The sequence below is a fragment of the Hemicordylus capensis genome, chromosome 2 (assembly GCF_027244095.1).
Source record: "Hemicordylus capensis ecotype Gifberg chromosome 2, rHemCap1.1.pri, whole genome shotgun sequence".
Taxonomy (NCBI): domain Eukaryota; kingdom Metazoa; phylum Chordata; class Lepidosauria; order Squamata; family Cordylidae; genus Hemicordylus; species Hemicordylus capensis.
The window spans coordinates 198,723,007-198,750,862 of NC_069658.1; the positions used below are offsets into that span (position 1 = coordinate 198,723,007).

At 45.4% G+C, this 27,856-nt stretch overlaps 1 protein-coding gene across 4 annotated transcripts; it reads right to left on the reverse strand.

Annotated features, from left to right (window-relative positions):
• On the reverse strand, positions 1–27,623 carry ZNF740 (zinc finger protein 740). Of its 4 annotated transcripts, XM_053292864.1 has the most exons (8): positions 27,493–27,623; positions 23,744–24,115; positions 19,295–19,426; positions 19,039–19,125; positions 16,130–16,253; positions 11,482–11,600; positions 7,376–7,467; positions 1–6,095 (listed from the first exon to the last, which is right to left on the reverse strand). In XM_053292864.1, the coding sequence occupies exons 2-7, from the start codon at positions 23,750–23,752 to the stop codon at positions 7,378–7,380; spliced, it is 561 nt and encodes a 186-aa protein (XP_053148839.1). In that variant the 5' UTR covers positions 23,753–24,115; positions 27,493–27,623; the 3' UTR covers positions 1–6,095; positions 7,376–7,377. The 4 variants fall into 4 exon arrangements, with proteins under 4 accessions (XP_053148839.1, XP_053148840.1, XP_053148838.1 ...); XM_053292865.1 differs by having other exon boundaries at positions 1–7,467; positions 19,334–19,426; XM_053292863.1 differs by having other exon boundaries at positions 1–7,467.
• Positions 27,624–27,856: the final 233 nt, after the last annotated feature.

A 27,856-nucleotide genomic window follows, 5' to 3' on the forward strand; every position in this document is an offset into this window, starting at 1 on the left:
GAAGGGGGAGAAGCAAACATATTTTATTTCAGTAGCCTAAAATAGATCACAAAAAGGGACAGACACCACACTGTAATAGTAAAAAGATACAAGTTTATAACATTTTATAAAAACTAGTTTAAAAGTGATCCTGCCCTTGGGTAACACACCCCTGCCCCAATTCCCTCCCCCATAATAAAAATAAGTGAATTAAAGGGAAGTGGGGGGAGGGAGGGAGAAGAGAAAATAAGCACGGGAGAGGAGAGGAAAGAGGCTTTTTGACTTTGACCAATGCTAGGCTGTGAGGCTGGAGTAACATGGGCAAGGTCTGGCTGAACACAAAAGCCAAGAAGTGCTGGGATTTTCTCTCCCTTGCTGAGCGGAAGGACGCTGTGTCCATCAGTATGAACTGCAAAACAGCACCCCCTTTTCCCTGCCTCACCCCCTTTCTAAAATCAAGGCTAGCAAAAAATCCACCCAGAAGCAAGTCTACTGCATACACTGAGTCTCACCAAGCACCATTCCCTGGGGGAATCTCATGGACACACCACTGAAAAGAGGAGTTTCAACAAGCTCCAAGCCATGCCCCCAGACCCATGATGCTGGCCTCGGAGAACATGGGGGTAGACAGCAAAGGGAAATGCAGCTACTCCCCAAAGCGTATTAATCCTAGGCCACAGCTAAAAAGCGAGCAGCTTATCCATGAACTTGGCTGTGTATACAAGGAACATTTTGAGTCGGGCGGAGGGGGCGGGGAACCTCAGGCAAAAGCTCACTACCCCAAGTGCATTCACAACACTGGGCTTTTCTGCAACCTCCAGGAGGGTTAAGACACTGCATCTAAACAGGCTGTGTTTGATTGCAAGTCTGCATGAAATCTGCATGTTCTCCATGCTAGGAGAAAACGTTTCACAGCTTACACAGGGCCCAGTTTCCAAGCTGCTACTGCTTTGCATCAGACGGCCTTGCAGTTCTATTAATTCTTCACAACCGTGAGAGCTGGGCAACTGACCTTTCTGGCACTATGAAGAACGTTTAACACAGAGAGCCGACGTGACATTCCTGCTTGTAGCTGCAAGGGAGCATTTCTGTTCATCTCACCCTTGTGACACGTTGTCAAGACAACTTTCTTCTGACACCACTTCTTCACGCTACTATTTGAACAAACAAGATTCATTTTGAAACTGGTGGCCCTTTGCACCTTCCCCTGTGGCAGCCAGTGAAACTTTCTAGTCAGGTTGCACTTCTGTACCCAAATTCACCTCCACCAACAAGAAATGCAAGAGGCCCTTTTCAAGGACACCCATCTCACTAAGAGCTATGGCCAATCCCTTGTTGATATGAACCACTCATCCCACCTGCAAGCAGTTTAGCCAAGGGCTTTTGTCATTGCTGTACAACAGTCAAGAACAAGACCAACAGTTTAAATCAGGGTTTCTTAAGCTTGGGCACCCAGATGTTGTTGGACTATAACTCCTATCATCGTCAGCCACAAAGGCCATGTCTGGGGATGATGGGAGTTGTAGTCCAACGACGTCTGGGGGCCCAAGGTTAAGAAACCCTGGTTTAAATCATAAATGCTGAAATGCTTGAATTGCTTAATCAAAGTATCACTGACTTCACTGGGACTAAGGGCCAATTTACCACAGCAGAATATGATAAGGCTTTTCTCAGACTGCCATTTCAGACAGGGAAAGCTGCATGCTCAACTGCTCCTCTATGGAGAAGGGGAAAGGAGAAAGAAAATACTCCCCTATGTGCAGAAAATGAAAGTATCAGGGAGGAGGTTAGGATGCACCCTGCCCTCCCATATAAGAGCTTTCCATTCAGAGCAAGGAGGCACTGGTGCAGCGAGAAAGCAGGCCAACGGAACCTCCCAACTATCTGCAACAGTGAAGCAGCCATTTGACACTCTTTTCTTAGGCGGGAAGGCCTCTGAGCCACCTGAAAATGTATCTCACAGCAGTCCCTTTAGCGCAGGGATCCTCAACGTTGGGCCCCCAGATGTTCTTTGACTTCAACTCCCATAATCCCCAGGCCCAGTGGCCTTTGGCTGGGGATTATGGGAGTTGAAGCCCAAGAACATCTGGGGGCCCAACATTGAGGATACCTGCTTTAGCGGATGCATTTCCAGGTGGCACAGAGGGCTTCCTGAGGAAAGGGAGGATGTCAAAAATGGCTGCTTCCTGGTACACCAGTACAGTTAGTTGGGAAGTTCTGTAAGGCTGCTCTTTCACAGCACCTGTGCACTTCCTTTCTCTGTATGTCAGCCTGTGTGTAGAGCACTTTCCCCTCTCATCACAACACATTCATACATGCCACCTACCACCTGAAGTGGCACTGTCTAGGAAGAGCTTGACCATGGAATTTTGCTGAATTACTCTGCAGTAGCCACTAGAAACTTGCAGACTATGCTCTAAACACCCAAGGAGGACCCATGTTTCATGTTTCCCCCAAAGCATCCCCCCCACCCCAGACACTTGAAAACTCTCCCTCTGAGAACAATAGGGTACATCAGACACAGATGTGTTATGCAAGATAGTCATACTTTGCAAACAATTCACTTTCAGGGTTGAGTGGAACCACAGGGCCCTATGCTGAAATGGCAACCTGCGGTAGCAGATAAACCACAAATTGGCAGCATGCCAACTGTACGAGGAAGGTGTCTGCAACAGAAAACAGAAGCTACATCCTCTCCACCCACCCACTCTCTCTGTAGCAGCTATGTGGCCCACACACTATTGACAGATTCCAAGAAAAACCACAACAGCAAAGTTCATGTGCAGTCAGTGTCTGATGTAAGCTATTACTATGTGTGGGGAGACAGGCTCCAGAGCAGAGATATGGGGATCCTACACTTTTCTGTTGAAAAGAATTACCATTCCTAAAAACTCATTGCTTTATAAAATTCATTAGTAACAAAGAATGGATGCCAATGTGATATCACATGGCAATCTTCTAAGTTATATTAATGTTTTTCAGGTGATTACCCCAGGAAGTATGTGAGAGAGTATATGGATGTTTTATTGATTTTAGTATTCCAGTAAAAAACCATTTCTTTCCATATAATGTTTTGAATTTGTTTCAGTAAAACCATATTAAGTGTCTTTATTCCTTCCCCCACCTCCCAGTTAAATATATATCAGTTCAACTACTTGGCTACTTGAACACCCTTGCAATATGGTATGGAAAAATCAATATGGAGATTTTTTTTAAAAAGAGAAACCCAAATATATAGTTCAAACATATCAAACCAGATCGCAATATATTGAGGGCATTAGGAGAATCTGCATAATAAAATTTTCTAAGAATTTCATGTAAAGGGTTTCCCCCAAAATGTCTAGAAAACTTGCATCTCTGCTCCAGAACAAGGTTAGGGCTCCACCACATTTTGTCCTGAGCAAGAGGACAAGTTTTCCTTTGCTGGCTTATTTACAGGGTGTGGGGAGACCGATGGCTACCAAACAACTGCATTGTCTAAATGCAACAGTAAAAACAGACGAAAACCATGAAAAAGGTCTACAGGTTATGTATTTTCTTAAGCCCAACATGTATCAAGTCTGTGACTCTAGAGGCAGTATATAATCCAAAATGCCAATAAGATGTTTTCTAGAAATAATATCTAGAAAATTAAATGCATCATGATGCCAAAAGTTGCAGCAAAGTACGACACTTGCACAACACAACTTAAGATGCAACTAAGTCTTTGATTTACTGTAAGCAAAATCTCTTATCTGTGTCCCCTTATCATACAAGTATGATAAAGTCCTTTTATCAAAACCTAACCTATGTTGGAAAGAGGTTAATGTTTCCTGACTAAACAAAGAAGTCTATACTGTCCCAAGAGTCATTTGAGAGAATAAGTCCAGAGGAAACTTTATTTGGCCTTCATGGCCAAATGAGAAAAGGGACTATGGTGTTTCTCAAAAGGAGGAAGGGAAAATGCTCTTCAGCCCAGGAAAGGGATTAAATCTACAGCAGCAGAAAACCTCAAGGCACATAGTCCTACAGAACCAAGTGAACTGAAAAAGAAAGTCTGTCTCAGAAATGAGATTAGCCATATGACTGCAATGTACTTAAAGGCACGAGAGCCTGTAATATTACAGGAACCAAAAGGATGGTAAAATGAAACAGTGACAGAGCTGTGATGACATGTCAAATAAATGACCATGCTTGCCTATAAGAGTATAAAGAAAACCCTTCCTTTTTTGGCATTTATGATTGGGCTGGTATATTTTCAGGGAAGTATGACAATTTTTAAGTTCAATTTACGCCACTGTATAAGTAGTGTTGTATACAACTTTGATGCATAGTTTTTATGATGCATTTACATTTGTAGATAGTCTTTTAAAACCATACTAAATGGCTTGTCTACAACTTCATTATATCACCTCATATAGCTCTCTTTAGAATAGGCATTGACTCAAAACATGCTGGGCTCAGAGAAATACATCTTCAGCACACTTTTTATGCTTCTTGTCCTGCTTCTGCATCAGTGCCTCCCTCCTTTGTTTTCCAAGTATAACAGCAGACAAAAAGAGTGCTCATTCCACAGCACATTACAGTGTTGCCACCATCCCAAAGCCTTATAGATAGCATACTTGCAGGCAGATTTAAAAAAACCCAAACACCTTTGAAATCTGAATCACACGTGCTTAAAAGGGATCTGGGCAATGGGGGGGGCTATTACCCTGTTTGGCACAGAGGGGAATTCGCAGCAAGCAGCAGTTCAGCTCAAGCGATGTATGTTTCCAGCCTACTGAATGGAGCAATAAGCAGCAACACTGACTATGCTTGGTTATGTCATGTCTCAATTCCTGACGGATTAGTGCCGGAGGATTAACTAGAAGAGTGCAGAACAGCAACACCTAGTGTTCGAGAAAGAGACTTTCCCTCCACAGTATATATAGTATTCTGCCTTTCTCTTCACCTTGAGCCAAGATTCTTCAGATTCAGCATGCTATTGCTTCCTCATGGAATTGTGGCATAAGAAACAATCCCTCCTGCTTCCTTCTCAACGCCCCATATTTCCATGCACCTTTTCTAATGCAGAATCCCATTTATCCTTTTGGGGAAAGCAGTATAGGTGGTTATAATTTCTAAGCAGAAATTATAAAGATGAAAGAAAGCAAGCCACATGGTTGCTCATTTGTTGTTTCAAAGTTGCAGTGGTTGGAGAATGCTTTTTGCTGGCCCCCATCAAAATAGCAACAAGTCACAATTCCAAGAGTTACATTGACAATCAGGCACATGAACTATTCAGCATAAATGGTGTGCCAAGTAAAAGGAAATGCTGCTAACTCTGGCTACAATGGGAGTTTGCACTGTGCTTTACCTAATTAAGCAGAGTGGAAGTGAAACACTGGCTCTTCCAACAAACACACACACACACACACAGAAAAAGAATTCGACAAGCTTTCTTTGCTCTTCAGTGTCTACTTGGGCAGACTACAGGGGAAGTAGCCAAAAAGACCAGGAAGCAGCCTGAGTATTTAACATCCTTTCCCTCTCACAACAGGACCTGACTTGCTCTTCCAAAAGGAGCACAGAAGAAATGGTTGCAAAACTTGCGATTGTGTTTCCTGTATATTCCGAATGGTTCCTTCTGTTCCATCATACCACTTTGGCTAAATTGTGAGCTTGTGCTGGGTTAAGTGCTCCAGTGCAGTGTCTCTTGTGGGAAGAGTACAGGCCCACAGATCACTAAGCACTCAAGTGTCCCAGATTGCTCTAGCCAGAATGGCTATGGAAGGGCAAGGGAATCTAAGTAGCAGGGTTTCCTGGGGAGACAGCCACTTTGGAAATGACCAAGAGCATAACTGTCACCTCTACAACAAACATCTCTACAAATTACCAAGTGGTATTTCTCTGCTCAGCCTCTAGAGCATAGCCTCTATTGCTTGTGCACTGGAATTCTTTAGGCGATTGTACATTTGGAGAAAGCAGTTGTGGCTGAAACATCCTACCTCTATTTACAAACCTTTCCAGTTGCACAGGTGGAAGTTTCAATGACAAGAGTACGTAGTGGGTCATTATCTCCTCTCTAGGCCAAACCTCTGCAAATGCAAGAACCAATGACAGACTTTGGAGACCTCTGCTTTCCCTGTAAGACTTCACTGAAACCAAGCAGAGAAAATAGCACTGGCTGAAACTGCGTATTCTGAAACAGGCTGAACCCTTTGGCAAGAGGCTTCTATCAACTAGGCCTGTAACAACTGGGCAGCCCAGAGCAACCAGGAGCCTCTGCTTCCCAAGATAGCAGCTGTACTTCCATCAGGCTCAAGAAAATGATTTAATGGAGCAAGGGTGTTAATGGACTCTGGCCCCCAAACATTCAGTTCTGTAGTTCATATTGTGAATTATTTCCCCATGTCACCCAAAATGAACTATCATTCCCCACTGCCACAGAGGAAGACTTTTGAGTCCCAATCCCTGAAGTGTAGACAGTCAAAGATTGGTGACCCTGGACTGTAGCTAGCTCAGGAAACAAGGATTCACATCTGAAAAACGATGCAGGGGCATTCAGTTGGATGGATCCTGAATCTATGGATATGTACAGGGAAGGGGGACAGGAGCCAACTTTCTGTAAAGGCCTGAAACTCTCTTCAAGTCATGGAGAGTAGTCAGATGTGTCCCGCCAACCAGCTGAATATCATCAGTATCTCATGAATCGTGCCAGTGGTAACACCTGAAGAGCAGACTTTAACAATAACCGCCACCCTCTCCAGCCCTTGTTTCTTGAAACCTGAGGGTCGAGAAATCATAAACCAAGATACTTTAGGAAAATAAAAAGCTCTGTAGACCTTACAACAAGGCTCTGATGAGAAACAGACTCCCGTGACTCTTGGAATGAAAGTCTTCAGTTGCTACCTCTCTTAAATCCATTGCTTTTGTGTCTGAGCCCTGGAAAAAAACAGTTTGGTGCTTGTGTGTCTTAATTTGTGTGCGCGTGTTTCTTTAAAAGACCATGGATTAGGCTGTCGCTCTGTCATCTTCTCAAGCTCAGAGGTTGGGCCAGCTGGCAGATCTATCAATCAAGAGCATTGACTGTCCTCATGAGGACCTGCAGGAGGCCCAGCTGTTCTCTCAAAGCCTTTCCTGAGGCAAATGGTGATTACTTCCAAAAAAAGAAAAAAAGAAGAGAACAACCCAGGCAAAGTTCATCCACAATTGCAAGGGGTTTCTGCTGGCTGGGAAGCAAGCCCCTGTTTGTCCTCAACTTATTTACAGTGTCAAGACCTTGTCTGAAAGTCTGTGCCCCGCTCAGGTCTCCCCCAGTCCAGAGGGGTAGGCCCAGCAGGCAAACAGAAGCGCCAAAAAAACCCAAACCAACAAAGAACCCACAGAGAATCCTGTTGGCTTTTCACTCCTTGTAAATGCCCCTTTCCCAGCCTACCCCTAAAGCAGCAGCTGTGAGTCGGATGCTTTGCCTGGGCAACCCTGACACATTCGTTTGTGTCTCAGCAGCCGATCTGTTCTGGAGAAGCTCTGAAAGGAACAGGTCAAGAGAGAGACATCTCAGAAGTGAACCACGGAAGTAAACAATACAAGGGTGTCTGGGCACAGGTCAGGTGGAACGTTGCAGGCCCTAAGCAAATAGGATTTGTTTTCCTAAACTGTGGTTAAGGGTTGGATCTGAAGAAAAAGGTCTGCAGCCAAAGAACTGGCTGGTTAGTTCAAATGTGTGTGACATTCGTCATTTCCTGCTTCTTGATCTTTATTGTCAAGAAAGTTTTATGTTAATATTTTAAATGGTTTTATTTTTGATTGGGAACTGCTCTGAGCTGTCCTGGATGGGTGGCATATAAATGAAAAATAAGTATTGTTCTTTAGGGCTATCAGGATTCAATGATAAAAGAACTACAACTGGCAAAATTCCCACTAGGGCAGGGGAAGGCAACCTTGGCTCTCCAGCTGTTGTTGAACTATAATTTACTTTGGCTGGGGATGATTGGAATTGTAGTTCAGCTGGAGAGCCAAGGTTGCCTTCCCCTGCTCTAGGATCTAATCTTTGGACCTAGCAACCCAACAATGCTTTAATTCCCTCCCTTGCCTGCCTACTTCTTCCTCAAGAGTACACAGTGGGGCTAATCTCACGATCAGGGAAAATCGGGCTAGGAAAGCCTAGCCCAATTTTCCCCGATCGTGGGAGTCACCGGGCTTGGCTGCGAGCCCAGTGGTTCCTAGGCGGGTAACCTGCCTAAGTACCCCTGCCTTTAGCCCGGTCTTGTGGAGCGAGTGCTCCGCAAAACCGTGCTCCCTGATTGTGAGTAGCTGTGGCATGGCTCCGTGCCATGGCTACTCATGAGTATACCCCCGCAGGGGAGGTGAAAAGCCGCCTCCCGGCTCTGGGAGTCTCCCCAGTATGCCCTGCGCGCTTGTGCAGGGCATATTGGGGCTTCTGGGTACTGCGCAGCCCCCAAGCTCCCCAGCCCCCACCGGCTCCGTCACGGAACCGGCAATCATGTGGGCGGCTGGATTGTGTGGGCTACTGCCCCAGTCGTCTGCGAGGAGAGCGGGCTTAGCCTGCTCTGCTCGCAGTTTTGGCGAAAGCGGGTCTCACGCATTGTGAGACCCGCCTCAGCCTCAGTCTCTTCTGTCCCAAGGATTTATGTAGTTTTGCCCCAATCCTACTTTTTCACTGGCTCCTCTTTGCTTCAGCTTCACGTCTCCACTACTTGTTTCTTCAAGCTCCTGCTTTGTCTCACTTCCATTCTACAGTGAGGGAAATAAGTATTTGATCCCCTGCTGATTTTGTCCGTTTGCCCTCTGACACAGAAATGACCAGGCTATAACTGGAATGGTAGGTTTATTGTAGCTGTGAGAGACAGAATAACAACACACAAACCCTCAAAAGCCCAGTGCCCAAAAGTCAGCGATGGATTTGCATTGTAGTGAGGGAAATAAGTATTCGATCCCTTCACAAAAGATGTCTTAGTACTTGGTGGCAAAACCCTTGTTGGCAATCACAGAGGTCAGACGTTTCTTGTAGTTGGCCACCAGGTTTGCACACAACCCAGGAGGGATGTTGTCCCACTCCTCTTTGCAGATCCTCTCCAAGTCAGAAAGGTTTCGAGGCTGATGTTTGGCAACCCGAACCTTCAGCTCCCTCCACAGATTTTCCATGGGATTAAGGTGTGGAGACTGGCTGGGCCACTCCAGGACCTTCATGTGCTTATTCTTGAGCCACTCCTTTGTTGCCTTGGCTGTGTGTTTTGGGTCATTGTCATGCTGGAATACCCATCCACGACCCATTTTCAATGCCCTGGCAGAGGGAAGGAGGTGCTCACACAAGATCTGACGGTGATGCAGTGAAGGTGTCCTGTCCCCTTAGCAGAAAAACACCCCCAAAGCATAATGTGTCTACCTCCATGTTTGACGGTGGGGATGGTGTTCTTGGGCTCATAGGCAGCATTCCTCCTCCTCCACACACAGCGAGTTGAGTTGATGCCAAAGAGCTCGATTTTGGTCTCATCTGACCACAACACTTTCGCCCAGTTCTCCTCTGGATCATTCAGATGTGCATTGGCAAACTGCAGACGGGCCTGTACATGTGCTGCCTTGAGCAGGGGGACCTTGCGGGCACTGCAAGATTTCAGTCCTTCACGGCGTAGTGTGCTACCAATTGTTTTCTTGGTGACTATGGTTCCAGCTGCCCTGAAATCATTGACAAGTTCCCCCCATGTAGTTCTGGGCTGCTTTGTCACCATTCTCATGATCATTGCAACTCCACGAGGTGAGATCTTGCATGGAGCCCCAGACCGAGGGAGACTGACAGTTATTTTGTGTTTCTTCCATTTGCAAGTTATCGTGCCAACTGTAGTCACCTTCTCACCAAGCTGCTTGGCGATAGTCTTGTAGCCCAGTCCAGCCTTGTGCAGGTCTACAACCTTGTCCCTAACATCCTTCGACAGCTCTTTGGTCTTGGGCATGGTGGTGAGTTTGGAAGCTGAGTGACTGCTTGCTTCTATGGACAGGTTTCTTTTATACAGGTACTGTAACAAGCTGGGATTAGGAGCACTCCCTTACAGAGGGTGTTCCTCATCTCCGCTCGTTACCTGCATATAGTGAAAAGATACCTGGGAGCCTGAAATCTTGCTGGTTGATAGGGGATCGAATACTTATTTCCCTCACTACAATGCAAATCCATCACTGACTTTTGGGCACTGGGCTTTTGAGGGTTTGTTTGTTGTTATTCTGTCTCTCACAGCTACAATAAACCTACCATTCCAATTATAGCCTGGTCATTTCTGTGTCAGAGGGCAAACGGACAAAATCAGCAGGGGATCAAATACTTATTTCCCTCACTGTATCTGCTGAGCAGCCCCACTCTAGGACTCTTCTCTCCCACAGAAACATACAGCGACTCATCTTAAGCAGTGTGACTCTCCTCACCCCCACCCCCGAGGACTCTCGGGGATTAGCCTTTTCTTGCCTTCATTCCCGGCCTATTTTTTCTACCTGTTTTTCCTTCAGGTTCTTCTTCCCTATTCTGCATCCTTCCTGCAGGCTTTTGGCTTTTTGGTTCTCTGTCCCCAAACAAACAAAAGCAGCTTCCTTCTGCTCTGGGTCTTCTTCCTGATCCTCAGTGAGAAGCTTTAATTCCAACTTAAGTGACTTTTCTTGCCCTCACTAAAGCTGAACTGTTTATGTCCATAAACAACTTAACGTTTTGTGCCACCACACCAGGCTCAGCCATTTGGAGACTTTACCACTGCAAACAGAATATAGATACTTTAACCATATTCAAGACTGACCATCAACTAGGATGTAAAGCCATGGTTTGAAATCAAGGGCCAAGTAGTACATGTGAACTGAGCAAACCATGGTTAAGGGCAGAAACCAGTGTTCTGAGTAGCTTTCTCAATTTAGTTGGCTAGTTATGGATGTATAGAAAATGGCTTGATTTTCACTATTTATACAGCTTGCAAAACCTAGGGGTTTTTTCCCCCTTGGTGCAGAATTTTTATCTTCTCTTTTTAAAGTACATACAGTCTGACTAAAGTCTTACCCCAGACTACTAGCAGCCCAGGGCAGTCTCTCTCTGGCTTCTAAGAAAAGACTGCCCATGTATTTATTCTGCAGCCTCAAGGACTAGAGACGTGCTTTAAAATAAGCCCTGAAAGCTTCTGAGAATCCTGTGCCAGATTCCAGCTTTTGTGAATATGCAATAATTCCACGGATGTGCAGGAGGCAAACGGCTCAAAGCATAAGCAATTGTGAGCCAGTAAGCTTAGAAAATAGACTCGCCCACATTGCACAGCTGGGAATCTCTTCCTGCTACTGCAATAGGCTTGTCTGGATTCAGGGACCACTGATGCTAGGGTGTGCTGCCAGTCACAGCACTTGGGGATATTCCTTCTGCATCCACTCAGAGGATCTTCTAGAGAGGAGAAAGGCACAACTGCCTCACTCTGCAGATCTAGAGAAGTATGCAGAACATGAGACAAGGAAGCTAATATCTTCTGCCCTACAGGTGAGACAAGACAGCAGATACATTACCTGCAGGCAGCGCTCACACTGGTATGGTTTCTCCCCACTATGAACACGTTTGTGGCGCTCCAGGTGGTATTTCTGGATGAAGCGCATGTCACACACATCACACTCAAACGGCTTCTCACCTGCAAGGAGGAGAAAAGAGGTGCTTTGGGGGTGGGAAGGAACACTGGGTGCTCCTCTCCTTATTCCCCAAAATCTAACCCTCTACAGTATTCTTCTCCCAAAACAGTCCAATGGCACAATATCCACCAGGAATGCTTTTTATGAAAGCATCAAGGGAAGCAAAAGGAGGTCTGTGCAAAAGCCAGCCTCTTCTACAGCTCTCTTCCAATGCAATGATGCTTGAACAGGAGATGTGCCTGGTGGACTGTGTCCTGCACAGACTTCACACCCTGTCAAACTGCAGTACCCCACTTTCAATGCTGCTTCTCTTATCATTTTTCTTGCTACCCTACTATCTCCAAAACTGCACCAGATGGTAGATGCTCACTCAAGCAGTTTACATCACAGAGGGAAATTGCTGTTTGGTGCATGAGGGCTGGCCAGAAATAAAAGGGGCGGGGGAAGCGTTTCCTCTTGTTCCCAGATTCAGCTTGCTTGGCTGGAATAGGGCCTACTCTTTGCTCCATTCCACAGACAAAAGCGGTGTCTGAGAGGATGTATATACCTCTGCCTGCTAATTGGGCAAAGAGGCACCTTTGCAACGTGGTGATTCTCTTTATTTAGCAGTGGGAGAGTAACTGGCCCTATCCAACCCCGGTACAGACAGTACCTCCAGTGACTGTTGCTGGTGTCTATCTGACGTTTCTTTTTAGACTGTGAGCCCTTCGGGGACAGGGAGCCATCTATCTATCTATCATTTCTCTGTGTAAACTGCTTTGGAAACCTTTTTGTTGAAAAGCAGTATATAAATATTTGTTGTTGTTGCATTAGGTTAAGCACACAGAATTGCCTCTGCCTGTGAGCAAGTGCATGCACAGGTCTTATGGGTGCAGCCCACTGAGCAATCTAAAATGAGGAATGTGTCCTCCAGTTCTAAGCATCAAACTTATGTTGAAACTGCCTTCTTTATATCCCTCTTCTTCCCAGCTGGCACATCAGTGAGTGGAAGGGACCAAGAGCCCACTTGCAGTAAGACAGGGCAACCCACCCAGCCTATTGGTTGGCCTACGCAATTCAGACCACAGTGTGCCACAAGCCAGGAGCAGGTACACTGGGAAAGAGAAAGGAAGTTGCTTGCACAGGGGTGTATCTAGGGTAGGGCAGGCAGGGCATGTGCTCCGGGAGCCACTTGGGGGGGGGGGGCGCCATTTTTTAAAATCATAATTTTTTAAAAAATGGCCACCAAAAACAATATGGCCACTGCGCATGCTCAAATGGCCTCTGTGAGGCCCTAGGATACAGGTAATTTAAAAAAAAATTTAATATGATATAAGTCACTGTACACATAGTCAGTCTGGCACTATGTACAGAGAATCAGGCTTGTGAATACTGAGCTGAAACTTATGAGCTAGGATTGTATTCATTTGCTCTTTGCTTCTTGTGATAAGTTTTTAGATTGTGAGCTCTTTGGGGACAGGGATCCATCTTATTTATTTATTTATTATTTCTCTGTGTAAACCACCCTGAGCCATTTTTGGAAGGGCGGTATAGAAATTGAAAGAATGAATGAAGTGAGTTAAATGTGATGTCTTAATAATATGGCTATTAATGGTGAGTTTGTTTTTGAATCAGTGTGAAATCCTTAGTATTGAGGCCCACTGGGAGTTTCTTGCTCTCTTTCTCTCATTTTAACTGTCTTTCTGAAATACTAGAATATATTCCAAGCAGTGACACAGTTTACTCTGCATATCCTTTATTTTCAGAGTATCTGGGAAAAGTCAAATTCTCCATTTATTTTTAAAACTTATGTAAAAGTGATGCTACAATGCATAGTAGAGAATTAGACAGGCACTTCTGTTTAGTTTCCCAAGTACACCTCCACATAGTATTTGGTTATTTCATGAGCCCCAGCATACTGAAATTTGTAGTTTTCCAGCATTTTTTGGTCTGGCTATGTCCACTGCTAAATAGTTTTTGAAATATTAAAAGATTAAGGAGCTTGACTTGTATTTTTGAGCTAATATTATGGTAAAGTTATCTGAAAGATGGGTGTCAGATGCGTGGACAGGGGGCGCAATTTCAGTGCTTGCCCTAGGCGCTATTTTCCCTAGATACGCCTCTGTGCTTGCAGAACAAATGACTCTCACTTGAACAATTCATCTTGGGCAAAGTCATATGCTGCAGAAGAGGGCAGTCCAGCTCCTCATACCCCAGTCAATGGCTAATCTGAAAGAGAATTGGGGAGGATTCTTTTCCTACCTAATATAGTCTTATCCTTCCCATTACATCATTAAACTGTCAAACAGCCATTGGGCCTCCGACAGATGCCTTTCAAAGGGGATGCTGAATGGAGACAGGGCATGTCATCAGAATGGCTCTTTAAAAGTATGCTGCAGATGACTGGGTGGGACATCCCTTTGTCCACCAGAAGACTCAGGAAGGGGAGTGAATACCAAGGGCAACACACACACACACACACACACACACACACACACACACACACACACGCACACATATATACATATACATACATACACACACACACCCTTTCAACAAAAGTTTCCCAAAGCGGTTTACACAGAAATAAAGTAAATAAATAAATAAAATGGCTAAAATGGCTCCCTCTCCCCAAAAGGCTCAGAATCTAAAAAAGAAACTTGACAGACACCAGCAACAGCCACTGGAGAGATGCTATGCTATGCTGGACCTGGATAGGGCCAGTTGCTCTCCCCTTGCTCAATAAAGAGAATCGCCACTTTTAAAAGGTGCCTCTTTGCTCAGTTAGCAGGGATTAGCAGGCTCAGATGGGGAGCATTTAACACAGCTCTTGGGAAGCTATAGGGAATCATCTTCAAAACTATTTCTCAGGAACCTGCACTGGGCCGTGGCAGAAACTTGCAGGATAAAGGCAGGAGCTTTACTTGCTGCTCATGACATTTGAAGAATGAGCAGCTTGGCTATTACACACACACACATTTATTACTCTGCCTGGGTTGTGTGGGAGTGGGGAAGTGGAGTAAGCTCTCAATTTTAGAGTTAGTCTGCTGGTCAACTGACTGGTGAAAATGTTGTCAAAGTGAGTAAATTAATAAGATGGCCTTTAAAAGCTGACTCGTTTTCTAATAGTTGCTGCTGCTTTACTACTGTTACTCCTACAAAGTAACTAAGCACTTAGTTACTACAAAGTAACTAAAACTTTGTAACTTTGTTAGAAAGTTGGAAACTTGTTACTCTGTGTTACTACTACAAAACTAAAAGTTACTCTGTTTACAATTGTTTCATTTTTAATACTTATTTTTGTATGTTATAGGCTGACCCTGGTACTCCAGGATAAAGTAAGAGAGAAGAGCTGTTTGATGAATCATTCACATTTATAAAAAACCTAACATTATTAAATTATACAAATTAATGATAAACTTTTTCAAGTAATTTCATAGTTGCACAATGTTAACTATTTTGTTTGTATAACAATATATGATTTCAAAGGGATTTTTGTGTTTATTAAAATAAATTTAATGCTTCAACAACACTGAACCAATATGTGATTTGGTCCATTGATAAACCTTTTTTGCTAGTCAAATGTCCAACTTAAGTCACAGTTAACCGTTTTGTGCTTTGTCATCCTCTAGACCAGGGTTTCTCAACACTGGGTCCCCAGATGTCATTGGACTTCAACTCCCATAATCCCTAACTAAAGGCCACTGGGGCTGGGGATAATGGGAGCTGAAGTCCAATGACATCTGGACACCCAACGTTGAGACTCCCTGCTCTAGACCACAGCAGCTCAACTTCGGCCCTCCTGCAGATGTTGGCCTACAATCCCCATAATCCATGGCTATTGGCCACTGTGGCTGTGGATTATGGTTGGTGTTATTCAAAAACAACTGGGGGGGGGGGTTCCAAGTTGAGCAGGCCTGCTCTAGACCCAGAATCTGTACCCACTGATAAGTTTAGAAGGAAAGCTTGTTCTATTGATGGTGTTGGCGGGCAAAATGTAACTACAAAGAGATAACACCCAAGCGGCAGCTGGTGAACAAGGAGGGAGTCATACCTGCAACTGAACCCAAAAACTAGTTCCGAGAGGCTTTTTCAATGTACTGGAACTGAACCTGAACCAAAAATCTCTTGATTACCTTAAACCTGAACCAAGCCTCTAAACACAAAAAATGGTAACCAGTTCAAAACAAGTAGTTCAACAATCAGCACTCAGCTTGGAGTAATACGATTCATGCTTTTTTAATCCTGCTTGTAAAAACTTTGTTTTAAAAATTATTATAAAATATTATTCTGCATGAAATCTATCTAAACCAGTTCTAAGTGACTAAAACAGATAACTTTAGAAAGTTAAGTGTCTGAATTGGTGAGTTAAGAAATATTCACGAGCCTGAACGAAAACTAAACCCTCAAATTTTAACGGTTTAACTCCTTGACTGCAGGCCCACAGTTGTCATGGAGGTAACTCCCTACCACTGCCTTGGTCTCTATGAGATCCTCATCCACTGTTAAATGTGGTAAACTCTCAACAATCAAAGCGCATCCATCCACTGACCTGTATGGATGAGGATGTGTCTCTTGAGGTGGTAACTGCTCCGGAATGCTCCATAGCAGTGCTCACAAATAAAGTTCTTGGGAATCCGGAGCTGGAAGGATCCATTCTGCTCAATCACCACCACCTGCAATCAAGGCACTGATGGTCACCTTCTCAGCCAACACACAACATGCCCCTCCAGGTCCCTGTTTCTTAGTAACAGGCCTGCAGGCCATGCATCAGGCCCACTACGCCTTTTCAGCTTGGCCTGCAAAATTTCTACCTCCTTCCTATCAGTTGTACTGACAGCTCTCTGCTGCTACCTGCAGGCATTCAAATGCCAATGTCACATTTTCAATGCATTCTTGCCTCCCTCAAAATCATCATTTTACTTTACCTAAAACTACATTTTTATAGCCCCACAGAATACATGGTTCTCTCCCCACCCCTTGCATCCCCCCCCCACCCATCCACCCACAACAACCCCATGAGGTTAGGCTGAGAGCAGGCAACTGTCCCAAGGTCAACAATGAGCTTCACAGCCTGATTAGAGCCTGTGTCTCCTTGCTCCTAGACCAAGACTAACCATTACACCACACTGTTCTGCCATAGTCTCTACCCTGTAGTTCAAGTCATACCCAGCCTTTGTTTAAGCTCCAAAGATGCCCTGTTAAAATTTAACCCTGGACAAGGCATGTGCATGTCAGTGTGTGTGTGCACACACAATCTAGAGTGCAGCACGGAGTACAGAGTTCTTGAAGATGTATTTAATAAGTGATTAGTGCAAGAGGAGCTCAGGGTAGTTTTCACAGCCCTCCCATCTTAACAACTCTGTGAGGTGATTTAGGCAGAGAGATCGCAATAGGCCCAAGCTAATCCAGGAAGCTTTGTACCCAAGTGGGGAACTGAATCCAGGACTCCCCTAGTCTACACAGAGCTGGTGCCAGGTCGTGCCGGGCCCTGGGGCAGAATCCCAAGCTGCACTCCCCACCCATATTTACCAGGCAACAGAGGAGAAACAATAGCTTCTGCCTCCCCACGCTTGGAGGATGGGAAGCTGCTGCAAAAGAGCTCTTAGAGGTTGGGAAGGGAAGAGTTACCACCACCACCTTCAAGTCCTTTGGCAGCAAGTTCATACTCTCTTCCAGAGAGTGAGAAGTGGAGCTGCCATCACTAGGGATGTGCATGGAACCAGGAGGGGGTGGCTTGATGGCAGGATGTGTGTCTCACTTACCCCCCCTCCAATTTCCCCCCACCAGTGTTCGGTATTTTTGATGTCCCATTGGGCGGCAGCATACTTCCCTGCACCCACCCCCCTGGCTGGAAGTGGCTGGTGTGCGTGTGCGCATCCATCGGGTGCGCATGCACATCGCGTTCGCTGGGCAGGTGCACGTGCGCCAGCTACTTCCAGCCACTTCAAGCCAAGGAGCAAATGGGGTGGCAGGAACTGTCACCGCAGGACGTTAAAAATTCCAAGCGCCAGCGGGGAGAAGCGGAGGGCTAAGTGCACCCTCCCCCATCCTTAAAGTGAGACACACACCTCCGCCTTTGAACCCCCCCCCCCAGTGTTTGAACCTGTTCAGAGGCCTGCAAAAGGGCCTCCAAACAGGTTCGTGCACATCCCTAGCCGTCACTGGGTGCTCAAGAGAAACTCTTCTCGCTCCCACTGGCCAGTGGGATGTTCTCCTAAATGCCCTTGCAATGAGAAGGCCCAATAGCAGGGGAGGTTCTCCAGCTGTTCCTGGACTACAACCCTCATAATTTCCAGGAGCTGCAGTGCAACTCCTGCACTCCACCATCGGGGAATCCTGCACAAAAACCCTGAGCAACTCTGTGCACTCCTTTCTTTGGACGTTGCTCCCTGCACTTTCAATTTATTTATATTATTATTATTATTACATTTATATCCCACTCTTCCTCCGAGGAGCCCAGAGTGGTGTACTACATACTTGAGTTTCTCTTTCACAACAACCCTGTGAAGTAGGTTAGGCTGAGAGAAACGTGACTGACCCAGAGTCACCCAGCTAGTGTCATGGCTGAATGGGGATTTGAACTCGGGTCTTCCCGGTCCTAGTCCAGCACTCTCGCCACTACACCACGCTGGCTCTTAAAAGAATTACTTTTAAACACTTAAAAGTATTTCTACCCTGCCCCTCCAGCACACTGCTGCTTGAGAAAGCTTACAATAATAATACAAATCCACAAAACAAAAGTGAAATACAAAGGGCTAAAATTGATTAAGACTGAAGAAGAGATTAAAAACACTTCTCAGAAGGGTGGGGTTTTCACGCTCTTTTAAAAACCTCATCAGGAAGGAAGACTGAGGAAACTCCTCTAAGGGGGCATTCCAGAGACCTGGGGCAGGGGTGCACTATTGAGGCCCTGTCCCCAATACCTCCCCACTGGATCCGTGTCAGTGGCAGGGCTGAGAGTAGGGCCTATGAGGCAGAGTGAGGAGCCCTGGCAGATTCTGTGAATGCACAAAATGGGCAGAGTGGGAAGCACCCATGTTTCTTCTTTTCAATGACTTGTCTGAGCTGTTTTTCTGAAAAGGTTTTTTTGGGGGGGGAATGCTATCCTTATCATGCAATGCACATGGCAGGGGGGAGGACTAGGGCTGAGAGGAAGGGGCTTGCCTAATGCCACTAGTTTGTGGCAGAGGCAAGATTCAAATTGGGGACCTTCTAATTTGTAGCTGTTCTTGCCACCACGCAAGACCAGTTCTTTCACCTGGTGGCGGGTTTACTGCTGTCCAATGTGTAAGATCCTCCATTCTCGAGAGTAGCCGTCCAGTTCTAACTGATGGAAAGTATCCCACTCTAACTGCACTAGAAGCCAACTGGTATGCCATTTGATGACTTCATGGGAGCAGGAAGACAATTTTGAGAAGGGCTACAGCTTGCTAGGCCATAAGACTTAAGATTACCTGCCTTTTTAAGGGACTTTTTAGTTGGAGACCCTTCTGTTGCTTCCTCTTCCTTCCGGCTGCGTGATTTCTCACTCTCTTTATGGTGGCCCTGGCAGAGAGAAAGCATGTCACAAGAATTCTTGCAGTTGAACCCCAAACCCTAAACACCAAATTTCCCATCTTAGTCCTTCTGTTCCATCACCCACTGAGACGACTGGAAGAGGGCACAAGGAAGTGTGAGTGGAGCAGCAGACAGCTGTCAGTGGGTTGCCCCGTACCAGCATGTCCGCTGCACCCCCTCTCTCTCCGTTCTCCACCTGCTTGGAGCTTTGCTTCGGCATCATCTTCTTGCTGGCCACAGTTGGAACAAGACAAACCCCGGAGAGGCCCTCGCAGGCCAGGAGACTTGCCTGCAGAGAAATAGATAAGAAAATCAGTGCGGTAGAGGGGATACAGTGTCAGAAGAGGTCCAGGGAGAACAGGGTTCAAATCGTTGGTCAGTCATATAGCTTACTGGGTAACCTTGGCCAACCATTATTTTTCAGCCTAACCCAAATCACAGGGTTGCTTAAAAAGATGAAATTTGGGGGCGGCGGGAGGAAAGAGCCAGGATGTAAAGCTGCTCTATGGTGCCTTGGAGACAGGGTAGGATAAAAATGTAACAAATACAAACTAAGTGAAGCTGAACACAATCCAAACCAGTAAAATCCATATGCAGAACACACTCAAGTCTTCCAAGTTGTGGGCTGCAATATGACATAACACTGGGAGATATAGATTAACACTACCAGCCCCTGATGGAGAGCAGGACTCCAGGCTGGTCAAGCAGAACAGCGCTGATTTGCCAGCTTCCCAAAACAGAAAAAGACGAGTCAACTTAGAACACAGCATTATTGTCTTTGCTAGCTCAGAGATCATCCAAAGGTATCTCAGTAACACAGCCTTGCAAACAAGTCCACAAAAGTTAGGAGCATGCCTGCCCATTTCTTGGGTGGGGGTAGGAAGAAAGAAAAAGGACCAGCTTTTGTACAATTTCATCCTTTTGTCGCTTAGAGGCAATTCTAACTCGCCACAGGTGACAAGACAACTGGCTATTGACAAGCCAGCTTGAATACTGGGAGGGGCCTTTGGGTTACAAGCAAATACAGAAGCTGTACAACTGTAGGCCTGGGAGGTTATATTCATTTGTCATCTAGTCAGAGGTTTTCTACTTGTCCTACAGCAAGTGGAGTGGGGAAGAAATCAAAGATTTCCATGGCTACAGTGACACCACTCATTTTCCTCCTGAGCCTATAGACAGACTTAAGGGCCATTTCTAATGTTACCTTGTCTTGCTCATGTATAAAAAGGTGTGCAGGGAAGCAGCCAGAAAATGGTGGAAACACTGCTTCTTTGGGACAGTATAAGCATGAGATCCACACCTGGCAAATTTGCAGGGACTGTATACAAACTTCTCCCATGCCATCAAATATAGAATTCTTGGGTTCTCATCTGGCTGCTTCCTGGCATAAGGTTTTCAAAAAGCACATAAGGAAATGCAATACTGGGAGAAGTCTGCAAAGAAAAAAACTCATGAAATAATGAGAGATCCAGGCAAGGCAACCAAACATGGAAAGAGCGTCCAGTTGGCCTCCAGCACTTTTAACAGATGCGGAGACACAGTCCAGTTAAAAACGTAAGAACAGCCCTGCTGGATCAGGCCCAAGGCCCATCTAGTCCAGCATGCCCCAGTGACACACCAGATGTCTCTGGGAAGACCACAGGCAAGAGCTGAGGGCATGCCCCCTCTCCTGCTGTTGCTCCTCTGCAACTGGCATTTAGAGGCATCTTGCCTCTTAGGCTGGAGGTGGCCTATAGCCCTTAGACTAGTAGCTATTGACCACCATGAATTTATCTAAGCCCTTCTCAAAGCCATCCAGGCTGGTGGCTGCCACCACACCTTGTGGCAGAGAATTCTATAGGTTAATTATGTATCGTGTGGAAAAAGTACTTCCTTTTTTCGGTCCTAGGTTTCTTGGAAAGAAAGAAATCCAAGCAAGTCCCCAGGTCCATGTGCAGCGCTCTGCAGCAGGGTGGGTGAGTGAGTAAGCAGATAAGCAACTGAGAAGAGGGGTTCATGGCAACAGCTAGGGCACTGCACGCCAAACACCGGCATATATATGAAAATGATAAAGACATCAGTATAATTGATGCCTGAAATCTTTCAAACAGAAGTACAGCACTGTCACTGGCCAAGGTGGAGATGTAGCCCCAAAGGAGAGATAATTAATTCAGCTACCTCACATAAACATTCACAGCAATAACATCTGGTTTGTCTTTGATGCTATAACCACCTGCTATGGTATAGTCTTTCAGAACTTGGGGCCAATGGGCAGGAGGGTGGGGAGCAGAAAGGGAAATCTGGTCCTAATTATGGAACCTTTCCCTCCAACTTCCTTCTGCTTTTGTCTCATGTCCTTTTTTAGCCTATGAGCTAAAAAAGCCTGATAGCATCTAGTACATATTGGAGAGTTCTAAAATATTATTTATTTATTTATTTATTTAACACATTTGTATACCGCCCAAAATGCAAGTCTCTGCATTTAATTAAGTTTAGTGATTTAAACACAAGTTTAAATTTTTTAAAATGTATGACTGTAGAAGCAGACCGATTCGCACTGGATTAGGTGTAATGCTAGTTTGCCCAGTGTTTTAAAAATACAATGCTAAAGAGAGCCAGTGTGTGGTGTAGATGGCTAACTGTGTCGCGCCAGAATCAAATACAGTCAGATTCAAATTCCTGCTCAGCCATGAAGTCCACAGGATGTGCTTAGGGAGGGGTTCTCAAACTGGGGGCCAGGACTCCGCAGGGGTTCCGAGAAACTCAGGAGGGAGATGTCAGAAAGGAAGGGCCTGACCTGACAAGTCCACGGTGTGGAGACAGTAGCCAACCACTACTTGGTTCCTCTGCCACTCACAAAGTCGAGGGCAGGCACAGCAGTGGCACTTCTTTGGCTGACAAGCCAGGGGAGAGTTCTTTCTCGGGAGATACTTGCCAGAGCTCAACTGGCGAGTGGCCAAAGAAGTGACATTGCTGTGGTGTCCTTGGCTTCAAGAGTAGGGAGGATCCAGGTGGTTTTCAGCTCCTGTCTGTCCTCTCCATGCCTTGGAGAAGTCAGAACAGCTCTTTGCTTTATGTTCTTGACAAGCTCTTCTTCTGAATTTTGAATTAGTATGCAGCCAAGTACGAAGGATTAAATAAGAAAGCCATGAAAATACTGACTCCCTTTGCTCAGTTCCGACTTATGTGGATCAGAGTTTTCAGCAGCAGCTGCTAACATGAGCAATTACCTAGTGAAAATAACTTGGAGCCTGAAATTAGACCGACAGCCTCAAACCTAAAACCCAGGTTTGAAAAACTAAGCAGGAGCAAGCAAGCTCATCCTCATTTAAAAAGGTAATTGTGCTTATTTATCTCTACCTAATCAAATCAATGGCTGACATCTTGACTAATAACTCTTGTGCAAGAGCACAAATCCAGGAGCACTCTGCTAGACTGGAATCATGTGGCTTGACCCTCGGCAACATGTTTCTGGTCTATGCATCATTAGCCAGGATGTCAGCCAGTAGCTTTAAACTTGAGGGTGGGGTTACACAGATTTTGGACAGGGAATCCCAACCTGTGGTACTCCAGATGTTGCTAGACGACAACTCCCGTCATCCCCAGCTACAATTTATTGTGGTTGGGGATAATGGAAGTTGTAGTTCAGCAACATCTTCTGGGGTACCACAGGTTGGGAACCCCTGTTTTAGGGGGTCACAGTATTGAAACGTTTGAGAACCCCTGCCTTAGAGGAAGCACAGATATTAATATTAATAGATGTAAATGCACCCTGTGCATCCACACATCTGCAAAACTTTCAAAGGTTTTCGCCTGTTCACCTTTGCTTCTTCTTAAAAAAAGAAAATGCTTTCAGTGAGTGTGAATGTGTAGTTTTCTTGAACACTACATCACAGAACATGCAGCCATATGCAAAGCCTTCTATTGAATCTCTTGCAACTGAATGGACCAAGGATAGCCTACTGGTGGCCCACAGGCAGCATCAGGCCCATAACATGACTCTGTCCAGCTCCTACATCCTGCTCCCATACCAGGCCAGTGCCCCACCATGCTCAGAATACAGGACAGGACAAGACGGGGTGGGGGCAAAAGGTCCTCCTCACTGAAGCTCCTCTTCCATGCAACTTCCACAAAGGATGGAAGTGCCTCAGCTTCCTCTTCCCCATCCTTCATCAACCTCTACACCAAACATGCACAGGAGCCCTTGAAGGCCTGGAATAAAAAGGAACTAAGGCAAGGCGGCACTTCTGTCCGGAGACGTAAGAGGAAGGCAGATAACTTCTGCTTTCAGACTGTCCTCTCTCATACACCAAGCCTGGCTTTGAGGTTAGAGCCAGCATGGTCCAGACTATAAGCACCTTGGTTATGAAGGGCCTAGGCTTAGAATCCATTGCCAAGATCGATGGTGGACAGATAGATAGTGGTTGCTAAGAGTTGACACCGACTTGACGGCACAATCAATCAATTAATCATCAGGCTTAGAAAGGGTGGCCATCTCCAGAAAAGACCATCAAGAGCATAACTGTTTGTGTTACACAGAGTGGGTTATCACCAAGGGCCCTCCGCACCCACCTCCTGTAATGTCAAATTCCTGTTGGACAGGATAGGAAAAACTAGGGCCTATTACCTGAGCCATTGCGTTTGTCTGACAGTCCTCAATACGTAGATTACGCCAAGTGCTTACGCTTTCTCTCTCTCTCTCACCAAGGAATGAATTTTAAGACTCTTAAAATCTTTCAGCAAGTTGTTTCTGCGCTGGTCCTGTCCAATAGCTTCCACTTTGTTGACATCTTTCTGGAGTTGGAGAGCCCAGAATGGTGCACAGCAAGTTTCCGCAGCTCTGTGAAAGCTGGGGGAAGCTACAGACTGCACCACTCTTGCAGACGGGACACCCAAAACATAAATCACCCTTCAGGGTGGCCCACTCTGGAGGAAAGATGCCAAGGTCCTTCTTGTGAAGCCGTCACAAAATCACTGCGTCTCTTCCTCTAGTTTCAACCTGCAGGTTAAATAATAAGAGATGTATTGGTCCATCTACCTTGGATTGAAGCGAACATAAAATACATGGACCAGGGCTTCAAAGAACCTTTGAAGCCAGGCAAAAACAACAAAAAGCAATGCATGACTCAACACAGTCATTTATTTTAATTGGTTGCAGAGTATTTTCAGAATTTTTCTCTATTATTAGCCCAGATTCTCAAATAAGCTTACAATATATAAAATCAAATTTTAAAAATCTGTACACAATTAAAATAGCAAGTCCAATCCAGAATAAACTAAAAGTGGCAAAAAAGCACCCCCACCAAGACCCTAAAAGCTTCCCAACTAAGAAAGTAAACGCTAATCTTTGACTGTCAAGGCAGAGTTTGGTAGGTAGGCTCCCTTGTTCCAGTGACACTGTGGAAGAGAACTAAAATCTAGCAGCCTGTGTCTGTACGTCTAGGGAAGAAGTAACTCAAAGCCAGGCCTCATCCAAAGATCTTGTGATAGGAGGGAAAAGCCAAAGAACAAGCAGTCTGATCCTATGGATGTCTGCAAAGGGCTGCTCAGCATTTGTGGCAATGCAAGTGAAGAACAATGCAGTTCCCCAGTCAGTTTATCACTGGCCTGATGCATTTACTCTGAGCACTGCAGGGCTCACACTCAACTAGTGGTAGTTGATTACTGCTTGCCCTGGGAAGCGTGAAACACTGAAAACATTCTAGTAAGAGACTATAACAATGTTAGGGCTGGGCAGAAAAGAGTTGGCAAGCGTTCCCTTTTTGAGAGACCTTGTGCGATGTCCAAAGTTGTTGTGCCAGTGCAACAGCCTAGCAATTTGCTATACCAGCAAAACCATAAGAGGACACTGGTGGAAAGCTTTTACACCTAACTCTCAACAAAAAGACTTTTTAAAATTGTGCACACAAAGGAAAACTAAAAATTGGTAAACAAAAATGTAAGATGTTTCGATGTGACACACCATCCTCAGTTTAAGTAAAACAAATGAGTACAGAAGAAAACCTTGGTTCCCCAGCTGTTAAATTCCTTAGACGTGAGAACACACAGTTCCCTGACTGGAATTTACACCTGATGTTCTTAGTCCTGCACAGACCTCAGAACTGTTATGTGATATAAAAAAGGGAAGTACATCTAAGCAATTGATCACCCTCACAAGGTGAGGGTCAGTTGACACACTAGCCTTTTCAATCAATCACTCATTTGAATGAGCATGTCTGAACACATTATACACCCTTCTACAAGCTGTGGATCTCTGAATCAGACTTCTGTTAACAGATTCATAGAGAAGCAGCTCATGTAGGAGTTTCCATAGGTAACTTGTGAAATCAACCTGGTGTTCATACCCAGGTGACCTCTTTAGCTTTGGTGGTATGGTGTTCAGACATACCAACTACCCCTTCAAAAATACTGAAGAACATGGACAGCAGAATTATTAAAGCATAACTGGGAAGATATTTACAACAAAACAAAAAACTCTTAAAAAGTGTAGGTCAAAATATCTAGTGTTTGACATAAGGTGACTGAGCACTCAGTGTAACAGTGTTAAGTTAGTATTGCTATACATGTGATGAATCTATCACTTTGAAATCTGTACATGTAACATTACAGGGACCAAACTATTACATGTAGAGTTGCAAGCACAGCAATAGGGATTAATGACACAACACATTAGATTTGCTTAGTGTGGATGACTTTGCTCAGCATAGACAGTGTTCCATCTGGAAACCTGCCTTGAGGGCCAGTGATTTCTATGCATTTGCTCAGGGTGGATTAACATAAAAGGTTTGAAGGGACAGATATTAGACAATCGGTGGCACCATGTAAGGATTGCTATTACTAATAGCAATGTCTCCTCAGAAAAAACACATGTACAAAATGTTATGAATGCCCAGGTCAATTAAGGTACAAAGAGCTACCATGTTAATCCCAGAAAACACACACTGCAGATTAAATAAGGCGATATTGTAGCTTTAGTTGGGGGTGGCTTTATTTAGTCCATGTTTATGCACAGTTTCAAGTTACTGAGATTCCTAATGTCATTATATGAAGCAATGGATAAGTAGTTCTGTGAATGGCTTCTCAATTTGTACACCGCTTAGAAATGTACATATCAAGTGGTATAGAAATATGATAGATAGATAGATAAACAGTATGAAACTTGGCATGCCAATGATAGTGTGACATTACTTATGCAAGTTGCTTTACAGTACAAGACCCCAGCATACAAATGGGTTGTGTTCCAAAAGTTCATTTGTAAGCCCAGACGTTCATAACTTAGAACGAATGTATGTAATTCCCAAGAGTGATGACTTGTTCATATGTTGGGTTGGTGTCTGTAAATCTGGGACTTCCTTAATGTAATATGTTGTTTGTAAGTCAGATGTTTGTGACTTGGGGAGTGCCCAAATAAGCAAAACAGACATATCCTTGCCCACAGGTTTCACATTAATTCCTAGGGAAAAAATGCCCTCCCATGCAGTAATTCTGTATTGTATGAAGCATAAAGGAGCACTAACTTTGGGCAGTTTACATATTCTTTGGCCTGAAAAAAGGAGTCAAAAGCATCTCAGCAAACATCACACATTTCCCTCAAAATGATACCTGCCCTACAGAGAACATGAAACATAGCAACCTCCGTTGGGGCTAAGCCCGACAAAACATTTGCTGCTCACAGATTTAACTTTTCAAAGCTCTCCCTTAACCAAATGCACTGAGATAGTTCTGGCCTGACTATGCTTCAGACACTTGAAATGAGAGAGCCAAACCTAACTTCCCCTTGAACATGAGCTTATGGGATCACTTAGAAGTCATTCTGTGAATGTCAATATTTGGTTAGAAGTTACTAGAATAATAGTATCTTTACAGTGTTCAAAGCATAAGACAACGTTATCTTGTCATCTTTGCAACAGGTCAGTATTATCTCAGTACTGCAGCGGGGGGCTGAGGTAGCTTGCCTAGGGGCTAGAGAGCGAAAGCATAGCAAAGGCGAGATTCGGAAGGAGAACAGCCCCCCGCCACACCCCGCCACTGCAAAATGTGCGGTGACGTGCACAAGAACCATGCAAAGCGTCACAATCGGCGTGCGAGGAGATGCCCGGGTAAACAAGCGCACTGGGGGGCCGAAGCACGCGCACCACCCGTGCAAGGCACCCGCTCCAGGAGCCGGGGAGAGAGAGCCTCTTTCGCCAGTCCAGACTTTACATCCAGGATGCGCTTGGAAGCTGGCGCATTATGGGACGGGGATCGGGCGGGGGGGGACTACTTGGGGAGTCCCGCGCGCACGTGAACGTGCCCGGGGATGCTTGGCCGAAGGAGCGCGCGCGCGCGCACTGCACGCCTGCAGGACAAAACGACTCCCGCGCGCAAACGCCGCACCTGACTCTGCTCCCGTCGCTCCAAGCTCCCCTTTCCCCGGGGGGACAAATTGGTACCCCCGTCGTCGAGCCCTCCCGGCTACCGCTGCTGCCGTCGTCACCTCGGAAGCGGAAACTTTGCAGCCCGGTACAATGAAACCACTTCCGCTTGGCTGCTGATTGTGCGCACGCATTGGACGACTTTCTGGTGCTCCTGCTGCCGCCATCTCGGTATGGGGCAAAGCAGGGACAGGGAGAGTTGCCAAGGTTACTAGACCAAGAAAGCAAATTTGAGGGAGACTCTGCTCGTCGCCCCCAGTGGTTTGGCGGGATATAACTACCCATTTATATTTGAGACACTCTTAGAAAATTGGCTTGAATTGTCT